The 11437-nt window shown below is 35.9% G+C and overlaps 1 protein-coding gene across 2 annotated transcripts; it reads left to right on the forward strand.

Moving 5' to 3' along the window:
* The first annotated feature begins 311 nt into the window (after positions 1 to 311).
* On the forward strand, positions 312 to 10201 carry LOC117424871 (solute carrier family 2, facilitated glucose transporter member 10-like). 2 transcript variants are annotated; one of them, XM_034041574.2, is made up of 6 exons: positions 312 to 419; positions 2087 to 2176; positions 3363 to 4700; positions 6147 to 6269; positions 6952 to 7087; positions 8931 to 10201. In XM_034041574.2, the coding sequence occupies exons 2-6, from the start codon at positions 2173 to 2175 to the stop codon at positions 9019 to 9021; spliced, it is 1692 nt and encodes a 563-aa protein (XP_033897465.1). In that variant the 5' UTR covers positions 312 to 419; positions 2087 to 2172; the 3' UTR covers positions 9022 to 10201. The 2 variants fall into 2 exon arrangements, with proteins under 2 accessions (XP_033897465.1, XP_058847121.1); XM_058991138.1 differs by having other exon boundaries at positions 318 to 549.
* Positions 10202 to 11437: the final 1236 nt, after the last annotated feature.

Consider the following 11437-nt stretch of genomic DNA (forward strand, 5'->3'; position numbering starts at 1 on the left):
TATATATATATATATATATATATATATATATATATATATATATATATAATTATATATATATATATATATATATATATATATATATATATATATATATATATATATATATATATAGTTTAATTATGTATGTCGCTTTGGATAAAAGCGTCTGCTATATAATTAAATAATAATAGTAATATATATATAGTGTTCGGTATTTTTTTCAATTCATTTGTGAAATATAATCTTAATACTATATTTCATAAATGTACTTCTAACACGCCCCCCAGAGTTTAAGTCAGCCCTCTTGTGGTGGGTATTTATTAGTATAGAACATGGAACTCGAGAACTACTAAGCAAGAACTTTTTGATGGGGTACTGCCACGTTGGAGCAATTTCCTGGCGTCTTAAATAATAAGCTGATAGTGGGGTCTCTTCAGGTCTGTTCAGTTATGTTACAAAAACTTATAACGTCCAAGATGAAAAAATACCATGTAAGCTAGTTAGCAGTGAATTTTTACGCGTTTTTATAAACAACACACAGCTGGTGTCCTGGGATATACAAAAAAGGTGCGGTACATTCTTATAAAATGCAATTTCATATCCCACAATCGTAACTGTTTACAAATCCTATTCATTTTTTTTTTTTTTTTTTTTTTTTTTTTTTTTTTTTTTTTACTTTTGTTTAGTTTGAAGTATATTTTGGTACCGCGTTGGGAAATGTTCATTTTCACTGTTTATTTTCTTTTAGGAGACATCATGGCAGCGGTTATGTGATTTGAAAACACTCCACTGTAACATCATACCGTTATTCGATTCTTAACTACATACGTTAATTAATTAATCAAATTGAGTCTACACCCGTGCAGCACCGCTAGGAAACCCACTAATTTTGTCTCAGTTCCCAGATTTTGCCGGTACTGGTCACTGTTTACAAACAAACCGCTAAACCTTTGCTTTAATTCCTTCAAAAGGTAATTTATTTGTGGATTACACAATATTAATTTGAATTATTTATTTATGTTATTAAAACTATATAATAAAACAGTTATGTCATATGGGCTGTTGTTTGTTGGGCCTTTAGCGGCTTGAAATAAATAAATAATACCAATCCATGATTTTTGTGAATAGATCATTCAAAACCACAAGGGCACTTTTAGTCAATTGTGTACCTACATGGTGAATAACGTTGTTGTACATAAACAAACCGTCCACATTAATTCATCTCTACCTGTTGAAACTTACATGAGTGTTGGGCGCCCTTCAGAAGACATGAGTTTACCATTATAGTCGTAGACGTATAAGACAATTAAAGAAAATAAGTTAAATACAAGCGTTTGTAATCAAAGAAATTCATCATGTTTTTTATATATAAAGATTATTTGATAGATTTCTAGAAATTGCCGTGACTTGTCTGCGACTGTATATTGTACGACTGACAGCCTTTCTGTCATATCAGAACACCGACATATAAAATAAAATACAATTACATAGTAATCCGTGCTGTCAGTTTTATTTGCCTTTTCTGCATAAAAAAGATGTTGTTGTTGCTAAAAAGACACATTTACCCAAATATCTATATGTATATTTGACAGAGGGGTACATTAAATACACCACTTCTTTCCCAGCGGCTGTGAAATTAAGTAGTTTTAAAACGCTGTTGAAACAGACGAGATCCACATCTATATTTAGTACACTCCAGTGCTGTTTTCAGCATGATGCTGGAACTGAATACTCTATTGCTATGGTAACCAGACTGTACAACCTGGAAGGGACACAGCATTTTTTCTATAGCACACGTTTTTATATAATTTTAAGCTTTGATTGTAAGCCGGTTTTGTTCCTCTAGTGGGAAATAACAGGGTCTCATTAAATTATAAGCATTAACAATTGATGGTTGCCATAGTTGCACATCTCTCATTAATATTTTTTTTTCACAGACCCTTTGTTGTTTTTTAATCTGACAGTCGCCTTGCACTTTCATTTCTGTAGATTGATTTTGATCTTCTTTTCCTATTCAAGAAGTCCACACACGCGTGGAGTGCAATATCAGTAAATTATTAATTGTAGACTAATTACGTTGTGTTTTGCAATTATGTTATTATAGGCCTACCAAGACTGACCTCTATTTCCATTCAAGACTTCACTCAAAATGCTTTAAAAGTGGCCTAGTTCTCAAACTCACAGAGCAACATGGGTAAGTGGCTTGAGTTTGCTGAATACTAAAATACAACAACAAAAAAAACACACCAAACAAACAATACAGTGACAGGTCATTTTCACTGGATATTTTGCTTTTAAATTGACTAATAAAACAGTCGTGTGTTTGTTGGTTATGCAAAATACTATTTTATTAGGGCAGCCTTTTGCTTTGTTTTTGTTACAGTAACATGGAATTATTATAGAGTTGGCTGTTCTTAATTCATGGTCCTTGTTCTACTGTTGATAGTGAAATCATTGTAATTTGCATGTAATTTGATTACAAGACGGTATCATGCACCATGAGCACAGTACAAGCAGACTAGACTGGTGCAGAAAAAAATGAGCTGTTTTTCTTTACCACAGTAGGCTATCTCTTGCTGAAGGACAATTAGCAAAGTGCACATGGTACTGTACATATTAAACAACTGAGTTGCAAACAAATATAATTGTTCACCATCTGATACATTGCAATAATTGTACGCAGATCTAAAACGGTAGTCTGATGTGCACAAAACAATCCCTATATCTGCAGTTGTTCAATATGTGCTTTGAAAAACAATGCTGATACAGATAATACAGTCTCTCAATTCATCTAAACAGTGGTGGAGATAATTAAAGTTTGATAACCAAGGTTATGATAATCTGTATTGTATTCTCTTTAGTACATTTCTATGTAAAAAATATCTAAAATACCCAAGAGGGGCCTTGTTAGTCAATGACAGTGGTATGCAGATATAACAAGGTTTATATCCTATAGACAACTAGGGATACTGTACTTGTTAGACAATTTAGGTTGAGGACCACAAACCTAAAACAATATCTAATTAATAAACACAGTTGCAGTGTATTCCTGAACACCTTATATCAAAACTGAAAATAATAATGTGAGCCCTTTTTTATAATGTATTGGCACACTCAATGTAAACACTGTAAACAATTACACTGTAAAAGAGCCAAAGAAGAATAATGATGCGCTGAATGGTTTTCAGCAGTTTTGAGAAACTTTTTCTCTAATTTGTTCACAAACTTATTGTTGACTGTTCAGTTGCCCTTGTGTTAATTTCTTTGTATTGATATATCAAATGATGTAGTAATATGTTCAGACAGCCTAATGACTGAGTCATATCTGAAGCCGCAGGGTGTCAGTAATTGTGTTTTTATTTTTGTTTTGTTTTTTTAAGGTGGTACCGTCCTGGTTCTGTCATCGACGGTTTCTGTGTTGGGCGGATTGGTATTCGGGTATGAACTGGGTATCATCTCGGGGGCTCTGCTTCAACTGCAAAAGGAATTCCACCTCGGCTGTTTCCAACAGGAAGTTGTTGTGAGCGCCCTTCTCTTTGGAGCTCTTTCAGCCTCTCTGATTGGTGGAGTCCTTATTGACAGTTATGGCCGAAGGAATTCCATACTGTTCAGTAACCTGCTGGTACTGGGAGGCAGCTTGACGCTTGTATTTTCTGGCTCCCTTGTTTCCTTAGTAGTTGGACGGATCACTGTTGGCTTCGCCATGTCCATTTCCTCCATGTCCTGCTGCATTTTCGTCTCGGAGATGGTAAACTCCCAGCGCAGAGGAATGCTGGTGTCTCTGTATGAAGCTGGGATCACGGTTGGCATTCTCACATCTTATTCCCTGAATTATGTTTTTGCTGATACCACAGGCGGGTGGAAATACATGTTTGGATTGGCTATCGCGCCTTCTTTAATTCAATTCATCTGTATTCTCTTCCTACCCCCCAGTTCTGAGACCCCCAAAAGTGTTAAAGTGGAGGAACCTGCCCACAGCGGACTCATGCAGTTAACTAGAGTAGAAGAGTCGGAGGACCCTGTAACGCTTGTGGACACTGGGAAACAATACAGCTTCTTGGATCTCTTTCAGACTAAAGATAACATGAGGACCAGGACACTAATTGGGTTGGGTCTTGTACTTTTTCAGCAGTTTACTGGCCAACCCAACGTGCTGTTCTATGCTTCAACTATCTTTCATTCAGTGGGTTTTCAAAGCACTGCTTCAGCGGTTTTGGCCTCCGTTGGGCTTGGAATTGTCAAGGTTGTGGCTACGTTGGTTGCCATGAGCTGTGCAGATAAAGTTGGCCGGAGAGCGCTCCTGATTGGCGGATGCATTGTGATGTCAGTGTCGGTGACTGCTATTGGCCTTTTAAGCCAGCATGCTTTGCTTCATGTCAAGAAGACCTGCGATGCTGCTGATCATTTTAAAAGCAATCTTTCTTCAAAGACTTCTCTCAGTGACCCCACAAGTTTAAATATTTCTTTTTATCCCATTATGAATCCGAGCATTAACAGCTTTAAATGGATGAGCAGCGGTGAGAATATCAGTTCTTTGAGTTTGGGGTCTCCAGATGGCTCACAGCCTCATGCTGTGCCTCCGTCTGCCCTGCTGGAAGCTCAAGTAGAGCCTGTAACTCCGAAGTATGGCATTGCTGGAGATCATGGGGTATTAAACTGGATCACCTTGTTAAGCATGATGGCATTTGTAAGTGCATATTCGGTTGGCTTTGGACCAAGTAAGTATTTCACTTAGGTAGTTTACATTCCCTAGCTAGTTATACTATTCACAGTTTACATTCCTTAGCTAGCTATTCTATTCACAGTTATACTGTACACGTAGACAAGTTCACCAGCCAATCAGCTTGCAAATAGCAATGTAGTTATCTAATGGCAAACATGCTTTACAATGCTAATATTTGCCCTATTGTGGGGGGAACAAACACGATAAACCTCAATTTATTGAAAACAGATGATCCCAATCAAACTTATTGATTTCTTATGGCTAAGAGCTTGCAGGGCTTGGCTGTCTAACAACCTTGTAAACAGGCTATAGATCTTTAAAGAGGGAAGGATTTATGATACCATTTGAAACATGCTTTGCTGTTTTCTTTCAGTTTTATATAACAATGAAAGGTTTATAATAAAACAGGTTAATAAGCTTTCAGGGCGTTCAGTGTTTACCTTCAGAGAATATTAGCAAACAAAATCTAGGTGTGTTTTACTCCTTAAGCAAACTGACAAGCCTGATAGATGCCCAGTAAGATTCTAGAAGCTTGCAAAACTTTTCAACTAAAATCCCGTGCAAGATAGAAACGTTAGGACTTACACAAAATTGCTGAAATCGTGTTTCAACAACTGGCAAGCAAGCATGCAAAATCTGCTTATGAATCGAAAGATAACGACAAATCACTGCAGTACCTCTTCTTGTCACACTGATCTAACCAGGTCTGGAACTTTTTCCTTGTATTGGGAGTGAATCAAGGAAACATTCTGCAAGTGTTTGCTTTTCTTAAAGATTATATTATCCGGTTAGCTGTGTTGTTGTTTAATCAGACCAAACACTTGCTTTATAATCAATAAAGCCTGCAGGTAGCCCTTATGAGTCAGTCTTCTGTGCACTGCATTACATTTGAACACTCCAAACTAATTATATCATGAATTTCTGGAACCTCAAGGTAGTGAGTCAGACACAGAAACCAGTCATGTTGCTCTCAGATCGATTTTACCCTGTGTAGGGGGTATCGGTGGGTGGGCACTGTTTTGGAAGTGGCAATGCACAAGGAATTGGGGATCATTCTGTAGGGGGTAATTTTCTTTTAAAATTACACATTATGCTGCTGCACTAGGGCATTATAGAGCACTATATAAGATCAGTCATTCCACTCAAAACAACACAAACTGAATCAAAATTAATTTTTTAGTATTCAACCATTGATACCGATCCGTTATGCTTACAGAATGTAAATGAAGCACATTATGAAGACCTTTCTGACATTAACATGTGAAAGAAAAGTACAAAAACCAAGACTTCTGAAGCAGAATTCCACCGGGAAGAATAACCTTGGTGACCTTGATAGAGATGGATAGACTTCACAAGCACCAAACAGTGCACTGCAGATACCTTCAACAGCACCAGTCCCTTCTAACTATGGCTTTCTCTCTCTTTCTGTGTTCTGATCTAGTGACCTGGTTAGTATTGAGTGAGATATTCCCTGCTGGATTAAGAGGGAGAGCATTTGCATTCACCAACTGTTTTAACTGGGCAGCCAATCTGATTGTCACGTTAACTTTCCTGGATGTAATTGGTAAGTTTACTGTACGGTTATAAACCACCTTCTCGGATTCTAAGCCCAATTTAGCCTTTTCAGTACCTTTAACAAGAGTTTTTGTCATTTTACGGTCTTTCCTAATGTTGTTAAAACTGTTAACGGTATGTAAAATTGTGGTCACTGGACATGATTGGGGAAAACCAAACCTTTTTCAATTTGAATATTTGTATTTAAATATATATTATGAACTCATCAAGCTATTTTCATACCCATGCATAAATATACCATCCAAACCTGGAATGAATATCATGAAGTAGCAGTATTACATAGCAAATACAAATACAGGAAGACCCGATAATAAGATAATAGGGAAACATGATATTTAAAATACTGAAAAAGGTGACTGGACGTGTTACTGAAAAAGTCTATTGTTAAATAATGTCAAATCTTGGTCACATTTTTTGTAATAATGGAGTGAGCAAAATATATATAGGAAAAAAGTAATTGATAAACGGAAAACGCACTATTTTAATAATTAGCTACAATGTTTCGACAGTGAGTTTTCAGTTTATCAGTTGCTTTTCTTTATTTAGTGTTTCTAGTGATCGATGAGCATCCTGTTGGATCCCGACTCTCCTTGCATATAGAGCTGTTTGTCTGTGTGTATTATATGTAATATACGCTATGTTTGTGTGTGTGTCTGTGTTTGGTTCCGTAGATGCATTGAGTCTGTCTTGGACGTTCCTGTTGTATGGAGTGATCGCAGTAGCTGCTGTTGTGTTCATTTACCTCTTGCTTCCTGAAACCAAGGGAAAGTCACTTGAAGAAATAGACAAAGAGCTTTCTGGAAAAAGGTAAGTATGTCCTGTATAAAATACCACAAGGTGTGTGTCTGCTGGTTTAAAGGTGCTGTGCTTCATACAGGCTGGGGAAACTGAAATAAAGAGACCGGGGGTTTTGTGTGTTGCTTGCAAATTTGTCAAATCAGTACTCTCTCTTCATCCTGCTATAACCCGAACAGTGTGGACATTGCAGTAGCTATAGAAACCATCACAATTCTATTAGTAGCATGTATGGCATTATTGCTGGGTTTTCATTAAATATGAAACTAAGACAAACAAGGTTTATTTAGTATAGTACAGATTCCGATCAGCACAGTATAATTAATTCATCCCAGATTTTTTCAGTGGGAACTTGGTCACCAATCATTTTACATCTGCAGTATCTAATGGTTAGCAATGTCAAAGGGTCCTACTGTATTAACATTTAGGAAGACCAATGTACATTTATATACAAAAATCTGAGATCAGTAAAAAAAAGCTAGCATTTACTGCATGGTTAAAATGTTTTGGGGGTGCAGTGTTCATAGGATTGAAGTGCTTTTCGTTGCTGTTTCCAGACATGTAATTATGGAGGTGAACTGTCCAAATAGTGAAGTTAATGGGAAATAGTTAGTTGCAAGCTTTCAAAAAGCAGAACCTCTCTGAGTCATCAGTGTTATGTAACAAATCAATTCAGTTGTTACCAACTATTGTACAAAGTTGTGTAGCTACAGTAGTGAGCACATTTATTAGAACACCCCATTGCTTCTGTTGTTTTGATTTGTTGTGCAGCATATGAAATCAAACCACTGGAACTGAGAATCTTGGAAAAATTGTCAAAATAGACAAATGAGTGATTGTCTAATTTAATTGATGACCACACATGCAGTTCACTTACTGTAAAATAGTAAATGAAAAGGAACACAACATGAGACTTTTTAGAAGTTGTTTAAGATGCCTAATTAAAGCACAAAGTGGTCTAACATTTTCAAACATGAGTGCCTACCGTTTCTATATCACTGATTACTGAGCGGAAATTGAAGTTTTCATGCAGGAAGGTATATAAAGGCTAGAAATGACAAATCTTGAGGTGTTCTAATAAATGTGCACACTACTGTACAAACCATCACACATATTAATGTAAAAGATCAGCACAGCAGTGTACATATTAAAAGAAAATCTGAGAGTGTAAAGCCCTTTTATACTTATGAAAACTGGCCACACGAAGTAGCATGGAAACAGATGTGTACTGTAGCTTAAGGAATATGTAGGCTACATTGCATAATATATTAACTGGTAACCATAGTATAATATAATAATTTGATATACCATAATATAAAAATAAGTAAGTCAGTAATATTATCACAATTTAGTTTATGCTGTCAATGTTGGGACATAACTCACGGATTGTTTGTTCAGCAGATGGTATCTCTGACATGTACAGTATTGTGTAATATATAAAAGATGCATCTCCCCGTTTGCAGTCAGTTTCTCAATAGCAGACCGTAGATCTGGCAGACTTTCATCTGCCCTGTTCCTGAGGTTTCATGCAGAACACTTTTCAAAGTGATGACTAAGTGGTTCATTCTGTTTTTTGTTTTCAATTCAGATTTTAAAAAACATGTTTTTATTAAAACAGAATTCCTGGTTCAGCTTGTATGTGCTTCAGAGTTTTTTTTAATGCAAATTATTTTATTCTATTCAGGTAGTTCTCAGTGCAGCTAAGTGGTATTACCCTACATGTATTTTATCAAGCTAGTTAATGCACATTTTCTGTCTCGTTTAAGAGCTTAGTAATTGGGGGTCAGGAATAGCACTCTTTAAAGAAACCTTTATTTTCTGTAAAGGTTAATTGTTACTTCTGTTTATCTTGCAGGTTGTTTCAAAGAGGAATATTTTGGAAATGTTTTAGCAGGAAAGTAATTTCTTCAGCAGGATATCAAAGAGTTCAACTGTCAATGGAGTAGAAGCCACAAGCTAGCTTTGGCTGATTTGTACTTTTTTTTTTTTTTAACGTGCAATCATTTTAAATACATAAACGTCTACAAATAGTATTTGTATGTGGTGTTCTGACTAACTTTTTTTTTTTTTTTTTTAAATATTGAAATGCGTTTTCTTGTTTGTATAATGAATATTGTACAATATATTTGAATTTGTGCAGATGTCATGTCAGGACCACAAAATAAAAGTTTTCATGCAAAATGTCACTTGCTACGGTTTTACAAACAGAATACAACCAAATCATATATATTATAACAATTTGTGACAAACCACAAAAAGCACTGACAAACCTCATTATGATACAAACAAAAAGAAACAAAGAAAAAAGAGAAATAATTTAAGAAAACAATACACCAAAAGTGAAGCTCACCAATAAATTCCACCTGGCCTAGTGGGGCACCTGACCAGTAGGGGTCGCTAAAGTACAATAAGGTGATCACTGGATGCACAGTATGGTCCCACAGGTGTGATCAGCAACCCTGCACACACAGGACTGAAACCAGCCATGCATTCCTCACCCTGCACTTCAAGGGGCAGTGTTTTCACAAGGGAGCCCCCTACAGAACTGTTTTTGATGTTTTAAAATCAATAATAGTTCATAATATGGTTTGGTTTGAAATAAACAATTCTGCAACAGTAAGATAGTGTTTGTCACGATGCTACCAAATGTCAAATTGGATTTTACTCTTCAATTACATATTGTTATTTCCAATTGTCCTCACGCTGTATAACATAGTGATGTGTATTATGATGACAAAGTAAAAGAAGAATGTCAAATATCACCAGTTTTCACTGCCATTGTTAATACATACAAGGCCGGAGACTCATGGTTCTTACTCCGTACTATAGGAATGTTGTGGTAATGGGGCAGTGTACACATTTTTTTAAGCGGTTTCATTAATTTTCATTTCCATTTTAAAGGGCCGTCCATTTCTCAAGAAAAGGAAATTGGCATTGCAAGAGAAGGCACAATTCTAAAATGCAGTGGTTCATCCATTTAGTCACAGTGTAGTCCTTGAAGACAGCCACCCTTGAGGCTGCTGTAAATAGATTCATTGGTAGGCATGTAATGAATGAGAGCGGACTGCAATAATAAGTTTATCGTGAAGTGCAGCCTGTGTGGAGCATCTGGGGATGGAGAACATAACCATTTTGAAATAGAAATCCAATTTCTTAACACTTGAGCATAAGAAGCACAAAACAGCAAGTAAGTAATGCAAGGAACTCTGGAGAGCAGGTGTATGAGTGTCTAGGTGAGCCCATTTCCTAATGAAGACATTCTTACAAATTGTCTTAATGATTTCACTCAGAACTGCACACTGCATACTGGTTCAACAACCATGTGCATTAATGCAGGCATGTAACTTCCAGCAATACCATTTTTAATGTTGAATTTTAAATCCTAAATTAAAACTTGCTCTGGAATTGTGTAGGATTTTCTTTTATTAAGAATTTGTACTCGCTGGTTTTTATGTCTATTTCTCGCAAAAGTTATCTGTAACCCAAATTGAGTTAATTGTCTCACAGGAAAACTACAGCAGATGATATACAAGAACTGTGGAAACCTCTCACCTTTTGAGATACCAGTACACAATCCTCTTTTGTCTTTAAGTAGAATCAATGCAAAGTGAATGTTAATTTCAATGCCTTCGTCCCACTGTCCCACTTACTGTCTAACCAGAACATCTGCAGGCAGATCAGAGGATTCATTTAGGTTAATTCAAACGATTTATTTATCCAGAGGAGAGTTTTTATTAACAAGGAGTAACATTTACAATTGTAAAATATTTAAAGTCTTAAACAATAGGTGGCTACCTATTAGCAATAAAAAAAAATATTGCTAAGTACTGTATTTACCATGTACTATTATTACTACTTTTCTGTGACTGATTACATTAAAAACTACTTTGACTGTAAGTCAGTTTTACTGTCACAATTTACCCTGGTGTACAGTAAAACATTCATAGCTCTAGCTTGCATTTGCACTTACCTTCAGCTGTGGGGTCCTTTAAACTCAAAACAGGTGCATGTGCTAATATATGAAACTCAAAGGGTTATTACATTTTCACAGAAAAGAAAACAGTGTAGCCAATAATGTACCACTGTAACAATAAGAATAAGGGAGGTGGAAATGTTATTGGTACATACAGTATGACAGGCAGCTTTTCATGTAAATCACAATACTTATACTGTATAAAAATGAAACCTCTAACTTAAGTTATATACCGGGTACAAAAACAAGCTATATTAGCAAAGAAACATTTTGACAAGTGCATTAAATGTTAAAAAATTAGGTGGAACAATGAACTGGAGTATCTACTCAGACAGCTTATATAATGGCTTTTAAAAGTGTTATGTAAAACTTTGATTAAGTAGCTTTCA

This window comes from Acipenser ruthenus, chromosome 18, assembly GCF_902713425.1.
Source record: "Acipenser ruthenus chromosome 18, fAciRut3.2 maternal haplotype, whole genome shotgun sequence".
NCBI classification, from domain to species: Eukaryota; Metazoa; Chordata; class Actinopteri; order Acipenseriformes; family Acipenseridae; genus Acipenser; species Acipenser ruthenus.